At 44.1% G+C, this 20,483-nt stretch overlaps 1 protein-coding gene across 1 annotated transcript in view; it reads right to left on the bottom strand.

The window, feature by feature from the left end:
- The window catches only part of LOC126187297 (F-box/WD repeat-containing protein 7), a 143,656-nt gene that overhangs the window by 97,729 nt on the left and 25,444 nt on the right, over positions 1-20,483 (bottom strand). The window contains exons 4-5 of the mRNA XM_049928285.1: positions 8,747-8,867; positions 3,355-3,489 (exon numbers count right to left, since the gene is read on the bottom strand). Coding sequence (XP_049784242.1) covers positions 3,355-3,489; positions 8,747-8,867 — 256 coding nt within the window. The remainder of the gene's footprint in view (positions 1-3,354; positions 3,490-8,746; positions 8,868-20,483) is intronic.

Raw genomic sequence — 20,483 nt, 5'->3', positions numbered from 1 at the left:
TAGGAACCAGGTTTTAAATTGTAAGACATTTCCTGGGGCAGATGTAGATTCTGACCACAATCTATTGGTTATGAACTGCAGATTGAAACTGAAGAAACTGCAAAAAGGTGGGAATTTAAGGAGATGGGACCTGGATAAACTGAAAGAACCAGAGGTTGTAGAGAATTTCAGGGAGAGCATTAGGGAACAATTGACAGGAATGGGGGAAAGAAATACAGTAGAAGAAGAATGGGTAGCTCTGAGGGATGGAGTGGTGAAGGCAGCAGACGATCAAGTAGGTAAAAAGACGCGGGCTAATAGAAATCCTTGGGTAACAGAAGAAATATTGAATTTAATTGATGAAAGGAGAAAATATAAAAATGCAGTAAATGAAGCAGGCAAAAAGGAATACAAACATCTCAAAAATGAAATCGACAGGAAGTGCAAAATGGCTAAGCAGGGATGGCTAGAGGACAAATGTAAGGATGTAGAGGCTTGTCTCACTAGGGGTAAGATAGATACTGCCTACAGGAAAATTAGAGAGACCTTTGGAGAGAAGAGAACCACTTGTATGAATATCAAGAGCTCAGATGGCAACCCAGTCCTAAGCAAAGAAGGGAAAGCAGAAAGGTGGAAGGAGTATATAGAGGGTTTATACAAGGGCGATGTACTTGAGGACAATATTATGGAAATGGAAGAGGATGTAGATGAAGATGAAATGGGAGATAAGATATTGCGTGAAGAGTTTGACAGAGCACTGAAAGACCTGAGTCAAAACAAGGCCCCGGGAGTAGACAACATTCCATTAGAACTACTGATGGCCTCAGGAGAGCCAGTCATGACAAAACTCTACCATCTGGTGAGCACGATGTATGAGACAGGCGAAATACCCTCAGACTTTAAGAAGAATATAATAATTCCAATCCCAAAGAAAACAGGTGTTGACAGATGTGAAAGTTACCGAACTATCAGTTTAATAAGTCACAGCTGCAAAATACTAACGCGAATTCTTTACAGACGAATGGAAAAACTGGTAGAAGCCGACCTCGGGGAAGATCAGTTTGGATTCCGTAGAAATGTTGGAACACGTGAGGCAATACTGACCTTACGACTTATCTTGGAAGAAAGATTAAGAAAAGGCAAACCTACATTTCTAGCATTTGTAGACTTAGAGAAAGCTTTTGACAATGTTGACTGGAATACTCTCTCTCAAATTCTGAAGGTGGCAGGGGTAAAATACAGGGAGTGAAAGGCTATTTACAATTTGTACAGAAACCAGATGGCAGTTATAAGAGTCGAGGGGCATGAAAGGGAAGCAGTGGTTGGGAAAGGAGTGAGACAGGGTTGTAGCCTCTCCCCGATGTTATTCAATCTGTATATTGAGCAAGCAGTAAAGGAAACAAAAGAAAAATTCGGAGTAGGTATTAAAATTCATGGAGAAGTAGTAAAAACTTTGAGGTTCGCCGATGACATTGTAATTCTGTCAGAGACAGCAAAGGACTTGGAAGAGCAGTTGAACGGAATGGACAGTGTCTTGAAAGGAGGATATAAGATGAACATCAACAAAAGCAATACGAGGATAAGGGAATGTAGTCAAATTAAGTCGGGTGATGCTGAGGGAATTAGATTAGGAAATGAGACACTTAAAGTAGTAAAGGAGTTTTGCTATTTAGGGAGTAAAATAACCGATGATGGTCGTAGTAGAGAGGATATAAAATGTAGACTGGCAATGGCAAGGAAAGCGTTTCTCAAGAAGAGAAATTTGTTAACATTGAATATAGATTTAGGTGTCAGGAAGTCGTTTCTGAAAGTATTTGTATGGAGTGTAGCCGTGTATGGAAGTGAGACATGGACGATAACTAGTTTGGACAAGAAGAGAATAGAAGCTTTCGAAATGTGGTGCTACAGAAGAATGCTGAAGATAAGGTGGGTAGATCACGTAACTAATGAGGAGGTATTGAATAGGATTGGGGAGAAGAGAAGTTTGTGGTACAACTTGACTAGAAGAAGGGATCGGTTGGTAGGACATGTTCTGAGGCATTGAGGGATCACAAATTTAGCATTGGAGGGCAGCGTGGAGGGTAAAAATCGTAGAGGGAGACCAAGAGATCAATACACTAAGCAGATTCAGAAGGATGTAGGTTGCAGTAGGTACTGGGAGATGAAGAAGCTTGCACAGGATAGAGTAGCATGGAGAGCTGCATCAAACCAGTCTCAGGACTGAAGACAATGACGACAACAACAACAACAACAACAACAACGCATATAAAGTGCATTAACCTGTGGAAGAGCTCAAGACTTCAATACTATAACATTTTTTTTTTCCACTACAACATTATCTAGGCTCTTAAACTCTGGGGTGTTTCCAACACCCTGTACCAGTACTAACATTGTAATACAATGTCACAAGTCAAGGGTTAAAAGTTGATAAAAGCTGATACAATTATGCCACCTTTCAATTCCATTAAACTTTAATGTGTCTTGTCAGGGAAAATCATTCTCAGTCCCATTGTTTGCTAGATTCCTGTAGTGACTTGAAAGAACCTTTTTCTGAGTAGACTTTCTTTTTCTTTTACTTTAAGTAAATACTTTATTTACGTATTACTGACTTTTCCTTGGACGCTGCCAAAATACATCACAATAAAAATGTTGTTACACTTACAAGGATGCCACAATCCATACTGCAGTGTCTAAAGAACAACATGTAATGATATCTCTAATAAGAATTCGGCACACTGCTGTGTCGATCATGTAATTGTAAGCATAATATAATTTTTAGGGTGATGTATCTTGATAATGCTGAAGGGGGTGGATATAGCTAAAAATTTCAAATAAAGAAACTACAATGGAAACAAGTTCTTTCAAGAAATTTACAGAAGCTGGTAACTATGCATGAATAAATGACTCAGTGGCCTGGAGAACACCCCAGTTGTCCTCTCGTGCTTATCTTGCACAATATCAACAGTACTAAACTGCTCAGAAATGCTTAAATACTGTTAGTTGTTTTAGAGATTCAGTTACATACACATTCTACCATTCCGTATTCAAAGTTTGTTAATTACTGTTGTGCAGCCACAATAATATCGGAAACCTTCTGAAATGAATTGCCTGAGTACAAATAACAGCTCCACCAATACGCTGCTCTTCCATACCCAGCGTACACAATACCACTACCATCTGTATATGTGCATATTGCTACCCCATTACTTTTGTCAGCTTAGTGTAAATTACATCTGACAGAAACATAATACTACAAATTACTGATGTGCTTTACACCAACTTCCACAGATATTACTGACATAACCTTTTAACAAAGGGTGTTTTTAAGACATTAGTGACCTATGATTTATATTATTCTACTACAATGAGACTTACCTCCTTTGGAAGCAGTGATATAAAATCACGTTGGAATTGTGGTTCAATGACTTGCATCATGTGCCTTACTTGAGTTGGCTCACATTTCTCAATGAGTTGATCTATGGCTAGAAGACGTTCCGCATTTGACCATCGCTGCAAATACAAAGACAATCAAGAAAAATATATCATTATGTTGACTACACAGAGAAAGATGATCCTAATATTCATGCACAGGAAAGCAGAAGAAAAAGTAAATCAAAAACCGAAAAAACAATAGAAATATAATTAACTAGCTTAGTGCTTCGCTTGCATACACAGTATGGTCTGCACAGATGTTTTTGTTTTTCTATAACTGAATTTATATGTTGTTTACAAACTGCAACAGCTTATAAAATTTTCATGTTAATTAATGTGAATGACATCTGTCTGAAAAGCGGTTCTGAGAGCTGGAGACTAAGTTTTTCGTTAATCATACCTTCTGCATTCTTGTGTGTGTACACACAAAATATTAGTTTTCATAATTCAAATATTAGTTTTCGTAATTCTAGCTTCAAAATTGCCTTAATAGTGACATTTTAAGAAAGCATTTCATTCCCTATTCCAAATCCTTAGGAGTGGAATTTTGAACAGTTCCTTCTTAAACAACCCTTACTGTTTAAGATCCACACCCATTCCAAAATTTCACGTTTCTGTAATTAGTGGTTTGGGCTAGGCGATGATGAATCAGTCTGGCCCTATTACATCCCTTTAGGGGCTGAATTTACAAAAACAGTGGTTTTTCCCATTTACAACTGAGAAGCCAAACACTATTTTCAAAGATTTAGCTTTAAAAATGGTTTCCAATGAAATATTTTCATAAAACATTTCACCCACTATTGCACCCCCAAAGGGGTTAAATTTCCAAAAATGATGAAACATGTATTTCTTACTTCTGACAGAAACCTAATACAAATTTCCATAGGTCTAGCTTCAAAACTGCCTTAATAGCAACCAATTTTCAAAAAACCTTTCATCCCCTATTTCACCCCCTTAGGAACAGAATATTGAAAAAGCCCGTCTTAAACATGTCTACAGTGTAAGATCAACACCCTCCGAAAATTTCAAGTTTCTATTATTTGTGGTTTGGGTTAGGTGGTGACGAGTGAGTGAGTGAGTGAGTGAGTGAGTGAGTCAGTCAGTCAGGACACTGACTTTTATTCATCAGAGATTACTGCAGGAGACAGGAGAGCTTAGCTGCCAGAGCAGAAGTCACAACAGACAGATAGTCAATGAAAAGTTGACACGAAGAAGTGTCACAATCAGAAGAGATGTGGGTCATAATTAACTACAGAGAAAGAATGGCAAAACAAGAGCAGAAAAAAAAGCATTTAATGAATGCGAAGATCACAGGACAGTGGGAGGTAAGAAGACTAAGAAAATTTGAGTAATGTAAAATTTCTACCATAATCTGACGTAGTTGGCTGTCTGCAGGGTTACAAACACTAGCTATTCAATTCACTATTCTTTTCCCCATAAGTCATCTGACTGGTTAAATGCAGCCTGCCACAAATTTCTCTCTTGGCACCTCCACTTTCATCTACTACATCTACATCTACATCCATACTCCGCAAGCCACCTGACGGTGTGTGGCGGAGGGTACCCTGAGTACCTCTATGGGTTCTCCCTTCTATTCCAGTCTCGTATTGTTTGTGGAAAGAAGGATTGTCGGTATGCCGCTGCGTGAGCTCTAATCTCTCTGATTTTAGCCTCATGGTCTCTTCGCGAGATATACGTAGGAGGGAGCAATATACTGCTTGACTCTTCGGTGAAGGTATGTTCTCGAAACTTTGACAAAAGCCCGTACCGAGCTACTGAGCGTCTCTCCTGCAGAGTCTTCCACTGGAGTTTATCTATCATCTCCGTAAAGCTTTCGCGATTACTAAATGATCCTGTAACGAAGCGCGCTGCTCTCCGTTGGATCTTCTCTATATCTTCTATCAACCCTATCTGGTACAGATCCCACACCGCTGAGCAGTATTCAAGCAGTGGGCGAACGAGTGTACTGTAACCTACTTCCTTTGTTTTCGGATTGCATTTCCTTAGGATTCTTCCAATGAATCTCAGTCTGGCATCTGCTTTACCGACGATCAACTTTATATGATCATTCCATTTTAAATCACTCCTAATGCGTACTCACAGATAATTTATGGAATTAACTGCTTCCAGTTGCTGACATGCTAGATTGTAGCTAAGTGATAAGGGATCTATCTTTCTATGTATTCAAAGCACATTACACTTGTCTACATTGAGATTCAATTGCCATTCCCTGCACCATGCGTCAATTCGCTGCAGATCCTCCTGCATTTCAGTACAATTTTCCATTGTTACAACCTCTCGATACACCACAGCATCATCTGCAAAAAGCCTCAGTGAACTTCCGATGTCATCCACAATGTCATTTATGTATACTGTGAATAGCAACGGTCCTATGACACTCCCCTGCGGCACACCTGAAATCACTCTTACTTCGGAAGACTTCTCTCCATTGAGAATGACATGCTGCGTACTGTTATCTAGGAACTCTTCAATCCAATCACACAATTGGTCTGATAGTCCATATGCTCTTACTTTGTTCATTGAACGACTGTGGGGAACTGTATCGAACGCCTTGCGGAAGTCAAGAAACACGGCATCTACCTGTGAACCCGTGTCTATGGCCCTCTGAGTCTCGTGGACGAATAGCGCGAGCTGGGTTTCACACGACTGTCTTTTTCGAAACACATACTGATTCATACAGAGTAGATTTCTAGTCTCCAGAAAAGTCATTGTACTCGAACATAATACGTGTTCCAAAATTCTACCACTGATCGATGTTAGAGATATAGGTCTATAGTTCTGCACATCTGTTCGACGTCCCTTCTTGAAAACGGGGATGACCTGTGCCCTTTTCCAATCCTTTGGAACGCTAAGCTCTTCTAGAGACCTACGGTACACCGCTGCAAGAAGGGGGGCAAGTTCCTTCGCGTACTCTGTGTAAAATCGAACTGGTATCCCATCAGGTCCAGAGGCCTTTCCTCTTTTGAGCGATTTTAATTGTTTCTCTATCCCTCTGTCGTCTACTTCGATATCTACCATTTTGTCATCTGTGCGACAATCTAGAGAAGGAACTACAGTGCAGTCTTCCTCTGTGAAGCAGCTTTGGAAAAAGACAATTAGTATTTCGGCCTTTAGTCTGTCATCCTCTGTTTCAGTACCATTTTGGTCACAGAGTGTCTGGACATTTTGTTTTGATCCACCTACCGGTTTGGCATAAGACCAGGATTTCTTAGGATTTTCTGCCAAGTCAGTACATAGAACTTTACTTTCGAATTCATTGAACGCCTCTCGCATAGCCCTCCTCACACTACATTTCGCTTTGCGTAATTTTTGTTTGTCTGCAAGGCTTTGGCTATGTTTATGTTTGCTGTGAAGTTCCCTTTTGCTCCCGCAGCAGTTTTCTAACTCGGTTGTTGTACCACGGTGGCTCTTTTCCATCTCTTACAATCTTGCTTGGCACATACTCATCTAACGCATATTGTAAGATGGTTTTGAACTTTGTCCACTGATCCTCAACACTATCTGTACTTGAGACAAAACTTTTGTGTTGAGCCGTCAGGTACTCTGTAATCTGCTTTTTGTCACTTTTGCTAAACAGAAAATCTTCCTACCTTTCTTAATATTTCTATTTACGGCTGAAATCATCGATGTAGTAACTGCTTTATGATCGCTGATTCCCTGTTCTGCGTTAACTGTTTCAAATAGTTCGGGTCTGTTTGTCACCAGAAGTTCTAATATGTTATCGCCACGAGTCGGTTCTCTGTTTAACTGCTCAAGGTAGTTTTCAGATAAAGCGCTTAAAAAAATTTCACTGGGTTCTTTGTCCCTGCCACCCGTTATGAACGTCTCAGTCTCCCAGTCTATATCCGGCAAATTAAAATCTCCACCCAGAACTATAACATGGTGGGGAAATCTACTCGAAATATTTTCCAAATTATCTTTCAGGTGCTCAGCCACAACAGCTGCTGAGCCAGGGGGCCTATAGAGACATCCAATTACCATGTCTGAGCCTGCTTTAACCGTGACCTTGACCCAAATTATTTCACATTTCGGATCTCCATCAATTTCCTTCGATACTATTGCACTTCTTATCACCATAAACACGCCTCCCCCTTCAATGTCCTGCCTGTCTCTGCGGTATACATTCCAATCTGAGTTTAGGATTTCATTACTATTTACGTCTGGTTTCAGCCAACTTTCTGTCCCTCTATCCTCAATTATTTTTAGGTAAGCCCATTTATTCTTAACCCTTTTGAGACTTAGGCACCAACTTGAGAGTGTTAACTTTGGCTCTAGTTGAGAAATATTGCAATGTTGTCAATGACATACCATATGAACTGTGTGGCATTACATGTAAAGCATATGTCTGAATCAGCAATTGTCATGAAGAATATTGTGAATTTGTTCATGCACCATAATTGATTTTGTCAAATGTGCATGCTGTTTACACTCAAACACTTCACGTTTCCTCATAGAAATGAATCTGGACTTTAAAGTTTCAAAGCACCATTCAATAGAACAAATTTACGTGCACATAACTCACTCACTTCATATGTTTTCAATTTCATGTGTATCAGCATATTTTCCTACATTACATAAGTCACCTACAGAGAATTGAAAGTGGCACCAACTATACAAAAATATTTCTGTGTTTTACAAGATTACACGATATGCTGTTAATGACTCTGATATGTAATAAAGCAGGTGTAGTCAGTTGTAGATGTGCGTAAGTACCCCAAAGCCCCCTGTGACACTGAAATAAATCTTAAGAGAGTTAGTGGTTGGTTGTGTTATGCATCAACAATCCTTAAAGGAATATTTTGTTTACAAGGTCAAGATAGCACAAACTACCTTTGTACAAATCATAACGTATTTCTCAATTTCTTTACTGAGTTTTTTTTCTCTTTCACTCACTCTGAGCTGCAATGTGTACAGAATGAAAATTCAGCTTGGCATCAAAATGTAACTACTATGCTGCCTGTTCATCTCTAGATACTGGGGGGAGGAGGGGGGGGGGGGGGGGGGGGGTAGGAGTGGACCACACCAGACAGATTATCAACAAAGGCTAAGCTAATATCTCTCAACATGGTCTTTCTGTAAAGTTTCAAGCTATTTATTTCAACAACAATCCAATAAACTGGGTTAATGGAAAAGTTGGAAAGAAACTTTACAAGTACTTTTGAACCATACAGAGTAGACAGCCACGATGTGAGCACTACAACTTTTACAAGAATGGCCCTTTCCCACATCTTCAATATAGCCTAAGTTTTCATCAATGCATTAAATTAGTTATTCATATGATGATCATTAGTTTCTACAGCTGCTGAATACTTACTTGAAACTGATATAACCAGTCAGTCATCTCTGGAGGAGGATTATCTTTTGAAGGAATAACACTTCTTTGAAGTTTTACTTTTTCTAACGTAACTGAGCCCTCAGGATATTTCTTCTTTGAGCTGAAATTATTAAATTTCATTTGAGCTACATACAGTTACTGTCTTTTTGGCATATAAACATAAAAATAAACATAAAAAGCATGAAAAATCCCATCACAGATCATAAGAGTAATGGCTATTTCAGAAATAATTATGTACATAGTGTGAACAAGACAAAAGCAGTGATGGTGCCCTGGGAAAAACAGCTAGGTGATTTTTTTTTTATTTAATGTACAAGAACAAAGTGTAGCTGTGGAACTTCTCTTTCCTAAAATACCCAAATGATCTTATGAGATACTGTAATTTACCATGAGATGAGCCTTTAAACCACTAATACCTACCTTGGATAACATCGAGAACAGTAAAATATACTGCAATGTGATAGTTTAGGTACTCTAAAAACTGCCACCGCAGCTCAAAATTTGTAATGACATTTATTCCTCATTTTTTTGGTTGAGTCCTCATGACTATTGCAATGAATTGTGGGATGAAACGATAGCTCCAACTGTAATTGCACTATGACAACTCTGTCCTGGTTTACTTTGATGGTGTCCTTATGAATATGAGGAAACAATCAAGAGCTGACTATGTCAAATTATTCTATGCTTTTGCCATCTCATGCTGTGACTGACCACCTTGTTTCCTAGGAATGCTTCAAAGTGTATCAGGTTCTCCTAAGTAGGCACTTGGTTGAAACACACACACACACACACACACACACACACACTTTTCTCCACACTGTACGCCACCCCTGCTATTTTCTCCGCACTAAGTATCCCATGATTACCATGAATACCATGATTACATCCGTGCTTAACCAAACTATTAATAAAAGGTAGTTGACCCACAACTATTTTCTTAGGAAATGTATAGCTCAACGGATCAAGTTGAGACGTTGTACGAGTTCACACTGTAGGGTCTCATCGCAAACATATCTTGCATATACTGACAAACCTAATGGTTCATGCTTGTCAGATTCCAATGCTTTGGCTTTCAAATTCTCCATGTAAAAGATGGTTGGTTGGGTTTTGGGGTTTGATGGGGGCTAAACATCGAGGTCATCAGCCCCTGTTCCAAACAGACATACATGTAAAAGGCCTATACAGTAAAAGCGCAACCTCGGCACCCAGAGGGAGGGAACGCCAAGGGGCACAAAGCTAAAATGAACACCGCAATAACACAAAATAGAGGACACTTTAAAGAAGCAGAGCAAATAGTTGACTAGAGTAAAACAGACTACAGTGGTTGATGGATCAGGTAAAAGGTCAACCACTCAACTACAAACGAAGAACCTCCAGCTGGAAAGCGTTGATAGAGGTACCAACACAACTTGTTACCATAAAAGACACTATTTTGGTATCCACGTCACAATTAAAAGTCGCTGGAGTGGGTGTGCCTGAGAAATCATGCGAGAGCGCCCACACTAGAGTGAGTGATAAAACCCAGCTGCATGGATAAAATGTAAAACTGAGTCAGCTATAGAGGCACTGTCACCTACAATTAAAGGAAGTGCAGCTGGTAATTTAAAGGACTGCCACAAGGGGGCTAAAAGGGGGCAGTCCACCAGAAGATGGACCACTGTCAGCCCTGAATCCCAGTGACATTTGGGCGGGTTCTCACGGTGAAGGAGATAGCTTTGGGTCAACCGCATATGTCAATTCAGAGGCGGCAGAGAACAACTGAGTCCCTACGCGTGCTCCTCAAGGATGAAGTTCCATACGGCCGTGGAGGACTTTACCATACGGAGCTTATTTGGCGTGTTCAAGACAGACCATTCAGAGCTCCAGACATTGCGGACCTTGCGATGTAGGGCTGACCGGAGGTCTCTTTCCACGAAACTAAGCTCCAGGGGTGGCGAAGTGGTGGCCTGCTTGGCCAACCGATCAACACGTTTGTTTTCTGGAAAGCCCGGGGTCCACAAAAACGTCGCTGAATGACCACACTCGGCGAGAGCAAAAACAGCATCTTGAATACCGCGCAGCAAAGGGTCCCAAGAAAAACACTGTTCGAGTGCTTGCAATCCACTCGGAGTCACTGCATATGACAAATGACTCGCCAGGTCAGGAGGAAAGGTGAGCAAGTGCACGATAAAGAGCAACCAGCTCCGCAGTGAAAACACTGCTCCCACAATGCAGGGAATGCTGCTCAACATAGTTGCCGTGGATGAAAGCAAACCCAGCGCATCCATCGACCACAGAACCATTTGTGTCGACTACATCTGCATTGCGAAACGAGGCAAGAAGAGCCATGAATTGTTGACGAAGACTGGCAGGTGGAACGGAGGACTTGGAGTCTCAGGAAAAATACATGCAAAGCCGCAAGCGAGGGAGGGACCACGGAGGGGTACAAGAAGAGGGCTGGAAGGATGGAGGAAGGGGATAGGACTAGTGACAAGAGAAGGGAACAAACGTGGACCGCGATCGGGAGACCCAACCTGGGCCGCCATCTTGGGGAGGGGAGTGCAGAAGACGGAAAAAGGAGCCTGCGGTTTGGGTGGTCGGGCAAGTCATGGACGCGGATGATGTATGATGCAAGCAACTGTTGCCGGCAGAATCGTAGGGGAGGAATTCCAACTTCTACAAGAAGGTTAGTCACCAGACTAGTGCGGAAGGCACCTGTCGCCAGTCTGATGCCACAATGGAGAACCAGGTCGAGGATCTGCAACATTAAGGGTGCTGCCGAGTTGTACACCACGGTCCTGTAGTCGAGATGGGACTGGACTAAGGCCTTATAGAGCTGTAGGAGGGTTGTTCGTGCAGCCCCCCAAACGGTGTGGCTAAGGCAACGAAGGATGTTGAGGTGCCTCCAGCACTGTTGTTTAAGCTCGTGAAGATGAGGTGTCCAAGTGAGATGAGCATCAAACAGCATGCCAAGGAAGCGAAGCGTCTCCTCAATACGAAGGAGTTCATTGGAAAGATAGAGCTCTGGATGGAGGTGGACCGTTCGACGACGACAGAAATGCATCACTCGGGTCTTTGAGGCTGAGAACTGAAAACCATGGTTGGATGCCCAAAAACGTGCCTTACAGATAGCTCCCTGCAGCCACCGTTCAGCGACACTGATGCTTGGGGAACTGTAATAAAAACAAAAGTCATCGGCATACAGAGAGGAACAGACCGATGAGCCCACCGCAGCCGCAAGACCATTAATCGCCACCAAAAAGAGGGGAACACTGAGAACCAAGCCCAGCGGGACACCGTTCTCCTGAATATGAGCAGAGCTAAAGTATGTGCCAACTCTAACCCGAAAGGAGCGATTGGAGAGAAAATTCCATAGAAAAATCTGAAGTGGACCCCATAAGCCCCATTCATGCACCGTAGCAAGGATATGATGGGGCCAGGTGGTATCGTACACCTTCCGAAGATAAAAGAAAACAGCAACTAGATGTTCTCGCCGAGTAAAAGCTGTATGAATAGCCGACTCTAGCGAGACTAAATTGTCGATCGCTGAGCGGCCCTGATGGAAGCCCCCACTGTTGCTGGGCCAGGAGGTCCTGTAAAAGATGAAACAATGGAAAGTGGCGGATGGAATAATAATATTATGAAAAGGACAGACAGATACTCACCATATAGAGGAGAAGCTGAGTCACAGACATGCACATTGAAAAGATTTACACTTATGGTCATAAGGCTTTCTTCTGAAATAAAAAACACACACATTCACACAAGCACAGCTCACACACAACTGCTATCTACAGCTGCTGTGATCGGACAGCAGCTGCACTTGACAGGAGCAGCAATCTGGCATGGGTGATGGGGGTAAGGAAGAGGCATGGGGGAGGAGGGGTGGGACTACTGGGTAGATGTGGGGGAAGGTGTAGTACTGCTTGTGAAAGTATGCAGGGACATAATGGGGACACAGTAGTGCAGCTGGGTGCAGACAGGAGATTTGTGGGGATGGGGGTGGAGGAACAGAAAAGGAGAGAAGGGAGAAAGACTGTGGGTACATTGGTGGATTAGAAAGCCATGTAGTGCTGAAGTGGGAGCAGGGAAGGTGACTCATAAGCAGAGGACAGGGAATAGCCAAGATTGATGCCAGGATATATTGCTTGGTGAGTTCCCATCTGTGCAATTCAGAAAAGCTGGCACTGGTAGGAAGGAACCAGATGGCACACGCTGTGAAGCAATAATTGAAATCCAGAATGAGATTTTCACTCTGCAGCAGAGTGTGCGCTGATATGAAACTTCCTGACAGATTAAAACTGTGTGCCGGACCGAGACTTGAACTCGGGACCTTTGCCTTTCGCGGGCAAGTGCTCTACCAACTGAGCTACCTAAGCATAACTCACGCTCCGTCCTCACAGCTTTACTTCTGCCAGTACCTCGTCTCCTACCTCCCAAACTTTACAGAAGCTCTCCTGCGAACCTTGCAGAACTAGCACTCCTGAAAGAAAGGATTTGCGGAGACATGATTTAGCCACAGCCTGGGGGATGTTTCCAGAATGAGATTTTCACTCTGCAGTAGAGTGTGCGCTGATATGAAACTTCCTGCCAGATTAAAACTGTGTGCCGGACCGAGACGCGAACTCGGGACCTTTGCCTTTCGCAGGCAAGTGCTCTACCAACTGAACTACCCAAGCACGACTCACGCCCCGTCCTCACAGCTTTACTTCTGCCAGTACCTCGTCTCCTACCTTCCAAACTTTACAGAAGCTCTCCTGCAAACCTTGCAGAACTAGCACTCCTGAAAGAAAGGATATTGCGGAGACATGGCTTAGCCACAGCACATTTCAAAGCAGAAATATCGCACGTTAGCTATAAATGAAATGAGGCATTACAATCTCTCTTGTTGGTTGGGTGGTTGATTTAATGATTGAAGGGACCAAACTATGAGATCATCAGTCCCTCCTACCTTAAGCAGTGAAGTTAGCAAAACAACACACCAAAGAAGGGCCTAGTGCACAAAAACTAAGGATAAAAAACTCCAAGGTCTACCGAAAGTCAACAGACCCTAGAGAAAGGAACAAGGAAGAAGAAAAGGGGGAAAAAAGAAGAAAGGTGCGCAAGATGCCCCACCCAAGGAGCAGCCGGAGGCCCCCAAAGACAGAAAGTGCGATGAGGGACTAACCCCCTGCCAATTACTAGAGCTCCCCACCCAACAATACCCAGGAAAGACTAGCGACATGGACATGGTGAGTGGATTGGTTGGTTGGATAGTTTAAAAGGGGGGGGGGGGGGGGGGGGGCAGGAGACCAAACTGCTAGGTCATTGGTCCCTCGTTCTGATTAAAATAATTCCACAAGGGTGGGAGTAAAATAATTGAGACATACAAATCACAGCTGGAAGAAAGGAGGAAACCACAAGAATGACAGAACAGCAACAAACACTGAAACGGACAAAATTAGACAAGAACGCCACAGAGAGATGCAAGAAACAAGTAGGAGACATCAAATCAAGAGATCGGATTACCATGGCTGCTTGACCATGAGAATAAAAAGGAGACGCTAGCCACTCTGCAATACATTAAGACCTCAACCCTAAAAGCACTAGGGTGGAGGACACAGAGGGACAAAGGACACGCGCTAAAACTTATATCAAATGATCAAACCCACCCTCACGAATAAAACTAAAGCTGCTATTGAGGCATTGTCGCAAAACACTGAAGGTAGGGTGCTGGGAAAGTTAAAAGTCCGCCAGAGAGCGGCTAAAAGTGGGCAGTCCAGCAAGAGGTGGACGACCGTCATTTGTGAGCCACAGCAACACCAAGGTGGGTCCTTCCGATGGAGGAGGTAACAATGCGTTAGCCACGTATGGACAATGCAGAGCCGGCAGAGGACAACTGATTCCCTCTGAAGGACTGCATGGAAGACTTCCCCACACATTCGTAGTCTCCTTAATGACACACAGTTTGTTGTGGGCACTGTTTTGCCATTCCATCTTCCAAAGGCGAAAAACCCTGTGGTGTAAGACAAAATGCAGGTCAGTTTCGGAGATACTCATCTCCAGAAGCGGTTTCCGCATAGCGAGTTTGGCCAGCCTGTCGGCAAGTTCGTTGCCTGGGATTCTGATGTGTCCTGGGGTCCACACAAACACCACTGAACGATGGGACCATTACAGGGCATAGATGGACTCCTGAACGGATGCTACCAAAGGATGGGAGGATAGCACTGGTCGATAGCCTGTAGGTTGCTCAAGGAGTCAGTACATAGGAGAAATGACACGCCAGGGCACGGGCGGACGCGCTCAGGAACACGAGATACGGCCACCAGCTCTGCAGTGAGAACACTGTAGGCATCTGGCAAGGAGTGCTGTTCAATATGTCCTCCATGAACATATGCAAAGCCTATGTGACCATCAGCCATCGACCCATCTATGTAAACCACTTCATGGCCCCAGTACATGTTGAGAATAGAGAGGAAGTGATAGTGGAGTGTCACAGGGTTTACAGAGTACTTAGGGCCATGCAAAAGGACCAGAAGAAACTGCAGCCTAGGTGTACACCATGAAGGTGTACATGAATGGACCTCGAAGAGAGATGGTAACGGGAAGGACTCCAGTTCAGACAGAAGGGACCGGACACGAACTGCAATCTTAAGCCCTGACCAGGGCCACCGATGAGGGAGACGAACTGCCATGGTTGGGAAAAGGATGCGCATGAGAACTACCAACGTGTGCAACGTAACTGGCGAGCAGTTGTGCACGCCTAACTTTCAATGGAGGGACTCCGACCTCTATCAGGACACTGGTCACTGGACTTGTTCTAGAAGCTCCTGTCACTAGGCGAACACCATAGTGGTGCACTGGGTCAAGTAAACGCAACGCTTAGGGCACTGCTGAACCGTAAACCAGACTCCCATAGTCAAGGCTGGACTGAACAAAGGCTCTGTAGAGCTGGAGCAGCGTAGAGCAATCTGCGCCCCAGTTACTGTTGCTCAGGCAGCGGAGGGCACTGAGGTGCTCCAGCACTTCCACTTAAGCTGATGAAGGGGAGGTAGCCAAGTCAATAGGGCATCGAAAACCAGTCCTATGAATCAATATGTCTCCACTACAGTGAGTGGATCATCATTAAGGTAAAGTTCTGGCTGGATGAATGTTGCAATGCCGACAGAAATGCATGACACACAACTTCGCGGCTGAAAACTGGAAGCCGTGGGCTAGAGCCCATGACTGCGCCTTGTTAATGGCTCCCTATAGGTGAAGCTCAGCAACACCAGTACTGGAGGAGCAGTACAAAATGCAGAAGTCATCCGCATACAGAGAAGGAGAGACTGATGGTCCTACAGCTGCTGTTAGACCATTAATAGCCACTGAAAATAGCCCTGCAGAGCCCTGCAGAACACCATTCTCCTGAGTAAAAATCTGGAGCAGGCGCCGGAGACCCCACTCATACAATGTGGCAAGGATATGATGTCGCCAGGTCATGTCGTACGCTTTACGTTAAGTCAAAAAAGATGGCAACCAGATCTTGGCATCCGGAAAAGGCTGTTCGAATGGCAGACTCGAGGGACACAAGATCATCAGTGGTGGAGCGACCCTGGCAGAAGCCACCCTGACATGGAGCCAGTAGGCCACGTGACTCCAGGACCCGACCCGACCCGACCCGACCCGACCCGACCCGACCCGACCCGACCCGACCACCGGCACACCATACATTCCAGCAGCTTACAAAGGAAGTTGGTGAGGCTGATGGGCTGGTAGCTATCCACATCAAGCAGGTTTTGACTGAGTTTGAGCACCAGAATGATGGCGCTCTCCCGCCATTGTGATGGAAAGATGCAATCGCACCAGATCCAGTTGAAGATGACAAGGAGATGTTCCTTGTAGTCAGACGAGAGATGTTTAATCATCTGACTGTGGATCTGATCCAGTTCAGGAGCTGTGTCAAAGAAGTATGCAAGGGCGCTGAGGAGCTCCCACTCTGTGTTATAGGATTCACTGTGGTGTGTAGTGAACGAGAGGACGTTCCTTTTCATCTGCCATTTGAGGATGTGAGGGTGCAAAAGACTGGGGGGGGGGGGGAGGGGAGGGGTAGTTCTCCGATGCAGAGGCTCAAGCATAGTGCTCAGCAAAGTGCTTGGCAATCGCTTTTGCATCAGTAGATAACACGCCATTGATGTTAATACCAGGGAAACCAGTTGGGGTCTGGTGACCACAAAGACGTCTTATCTTCGTCCAGACTTGGGAAGGTGACGTAGAGGGCAGGGGTCTGCATTGCCGGGAACCAGGTTTCCTGGAGGGCAATGCAGAAAGCAGGTGTCAAGCTTAATCTCCACTTCATCCTCAGACAGAGCGTGTAGGTAGTGGTGGTGGGGGTGCCACCACAGTGCCTTGGTTCTTGGGGGTCTTTGTCTTTTTAAGTTTCTCTCGCTGCTCCTTAGGTTCGTCCGGCTGGGAGGGTTTCACTGATTCAGTCTCAGGAGCAGGAGCATGACTACGACCAGCTACCTGTGGTTGCTTCAGCCACTGGCAGGTGTCAGCTTTGCCTCTGGTAGGAACCTGAGAAGGGAGTGGCCCAAGGATCTGTTCCTGGCAAGAGGAGCTGAAGAAGACTTATGCTTATCCAGATGGGAAGTGGATACTGACATCCCTGATGGTTGGGTGATGGGGGGGGGGGGGGGGGTTTGCTCCTGAAGTAGGTTGGGCAAGAGCAACAGAGAGGGAAGTGATCCCCACATCAATGGGGCAGGTGGAGTCTGACAGCTCTGAGCTAACTGTACACAGCAGAACGGAAGATGGTAGAACCACAGCGGCAGTGTAGGCTGACATCACAAGCACAGGATGTAGCATCTCATATTTCCTCTTAGCCGCAGTGTAGGTCAGTCACTCCAGGGTCTTGTATTCCATTATTTTTCTGTCTTTGGCAAGAGGAGCACAGGAAAACAGAGGAAGAACACCAAGTCAAATAGAACATGTGAGAAGGTACAAGACACCCCCTCATTGTCCTCACATGGCTGATATGCCTTACCTCATAGAGAGACAGGTAAAAACCACCTTCACGAACTGTAAAACCAGGTCAGCCACTGAGGGTTCATCCACTAATACCAGGGATAGCGAGAAAGGCAGATTATGAGTCTGTTGCAGGACAGCTAGGTTAAGACAATCAAACAAAATGTGGACCACCATCAAAAGGGCACCACAACGAAAGTGGGGCAGATTCCTCGCAATGGAGGAATGACCTAGAGTCAGCCAAGTATCGCCAATGTGAGACAGTAAAGAATGACAGAGTCCTTGTGAGAAGCACACATGGAGGACATCCACAAATTTGTGATCTTCTTTATTAACAGTAATTTGTTCAGCAAAGTGAGAGTAAGCTATTTCGTATTCCAAGTCCTATGAACTTGATGACATAGTAGTGATCAGACATCCGATTCCAGAATACCTATCTCAGGAGACAGCCTGCCAGTAACCAATTTGGCCAGCCTGTCAGTGAGTTCATTCCCAGGGATCCAAATATGACCCTGACTCCAACCAAAGACCACCGACCATCAACACTGTTTGAGGACAAAAAGGGAATCACAGGTATTCAGGACCTAGGAATGGTGATAGTAACACTCATCAAGAGCTCGTGAACTGCTCAAAGAGTCGCTACAGATGAGGAAGGACCCCGTCAGCGCAGGAACAGATATGCTCAAGAGCACGAGAGATGTCTACCTACTCTGCAGTGTAAAAACTGCAACCATCTCGCAAGGAGTGAAGTTCAGTACATACTGCATGAATGTAAAGAAAGCCAGAGCGACTGGCAACCACTGGGCCAGGAGTATAGACTACTTCTGAACCCCAAAATGTATCAAGAATAGAGAAGAATTGGCAGTGAAGGAACTCAGAATGAGACGAGTCTTTCGGACCTTGTGATAGGTCAAGACAGAGCTGTGGAGGAAGATTGCAACAGAAAGCTGTACGTAAGCGGGACCAGAGAAGTAGTGGTAGAGGGGAAAACTGGAGTTCAGAAGAAAGGGCGAGATGCAAACAATGATCATATGCCCACATTCGGCCGACATTGCAGGAGGTGGATCCCCATATATTGAAAGAGGAAATGGTAGTTTGGGTGCTCCATAGAGCATCAGGTGCATAATGCAAAGGTGATCAACTGTAGTTGACACAGAATCTGTAATGGTGGAACCCCTGCCTCCACTAGGAAGCTGATCATGTACTAGTCCAATACGCACCAGTTACCAGTCGCACCCCACGATGGTGTATCTAGTGCAATGTCTGTAACGTTGAAGGTAATTTGAGTGGTATGTGAGATTCCCATAATCTACAAGGGACCAGACCAATGTTATGTAGAGCCATGTAGGAGTACAGCTGAGGCATCAAAGAGCACTCAGGTGCTACCAACATGTCCAGTTCAAGCAATTTTAATAAACATTTTTGGAACAGTGATCAAAATTTTTTAAATTTTTTTCTTTTTAAAATTCAGTCTCGATCACACCATGTATGTTACAAGAACATAGGTGACCAGTTTCAATCATATCACATGACCATCATCAACAGTTGACATCACAGCAGCTGAGAAGAGTGCTCCACCTACCATCTTCGAAGGATGCCATGGGTCTGATGATGGCCATGTGATATGACCGAAACATGGTCACCTATGTTCTTGTAACATACATGGTGTGATCAAGACTGAATTTTAAAAAGAAAAAACGTCCAGTTTAATTGATGAAGATGGGGAAACCATGTCAACCAAGAATCAAAGATGAGAGTTCACCACCTTGAGGGACTGGTCATCAAGGTACAGATCTGAATACAGATGGACTGTATGGTGATCACAGAAATGTGAACACAGGTCTTGGCAGCAGAAAAATGGAAGCCATGAGTGAGAACCTAAGACTGGTGTACTGCTCCCTTCCATCTGCATTCATTCAGCAACAACCATAAAATGATAAATGCAAAAATTATCAGCATATAAAGAAGGGGACACTGTAGGACTAGTAGCCACTGCCAGATCATTGATAGTCATTAAAAAGATATGAACAGTCAAAATACAATCTACAGATGGGAGGTGTTACAGAAGGCACCAATCTGTGCCTAAAAGTGAGGCATGAAAAAAATTGGAAGTGAGCCAGGCATCACTCACATAAGGTGGCAAGGATGCGGTGGCACCATGTTGTATGATGAGTTTTATGCAGAGTGAAGAAGACTGAAATGAGGTGTTGACAACAGTCAAAAGCCGTTCGGATAGCACACTGCAGTTTGACTAAATTATCTGCAGTAGAGCGGCGTTGGCAAAAGAGCATCCTCAGGTGAAGCCAAAAGATCTCTGATTCAAGAATCCAATACAGTCTTTGATTCACAATATGTTCAAGAAACTTGCAGAAGACACTGGTTAAAGTTATTGGATGAGAGCTGTCCATTTGAACTGGTGGTTTACTCAATTTCAAAACAGGAACAACAACACTTTCCTAGCACTGGATGGGATTTCCCCCTCACTCCAGAAACAGTTAAGAAAGGCAAGTATATGATGCTAGCCACCGATAAGTGTTCAAGCATTTTGCTATGTTTTGGTGTGCAGCCTGCCCAGTGAAGTACAGGAGCCATGTCAGTCAGAGATCAAGGGTGCTGGTGAATTCCTACTCACTAAACTAGGCATTAGAAGGCTCCATATGGGGGGGGGGGGGGGGGGAGAAGAACGAAAGATAAACATAGTCATTCCATACGGGGTTTGAAAAAATGGAATGCGGGTGGATAGTGGACCAAC

The sequence above is a fragment of the Schistocerca cancellata genome, chromosome 5 (genome assembly GCF_023864275.1).
Source record: "Schistocerca cancellata isolate TAMUIC-IGC-003103 chromosome 5, iqSchCanc2.1, whole genome shotgun sequence".
Lineage (NCBI taxonomy): Eukaryota > Metazoa > Arthropoda > Insecta > Orthoptera > Acrididae > Schistocerca > Schistocerca cancellata.
This window is presented reverse-complemented; position numbering and strand designations above follow the sequence as displayed.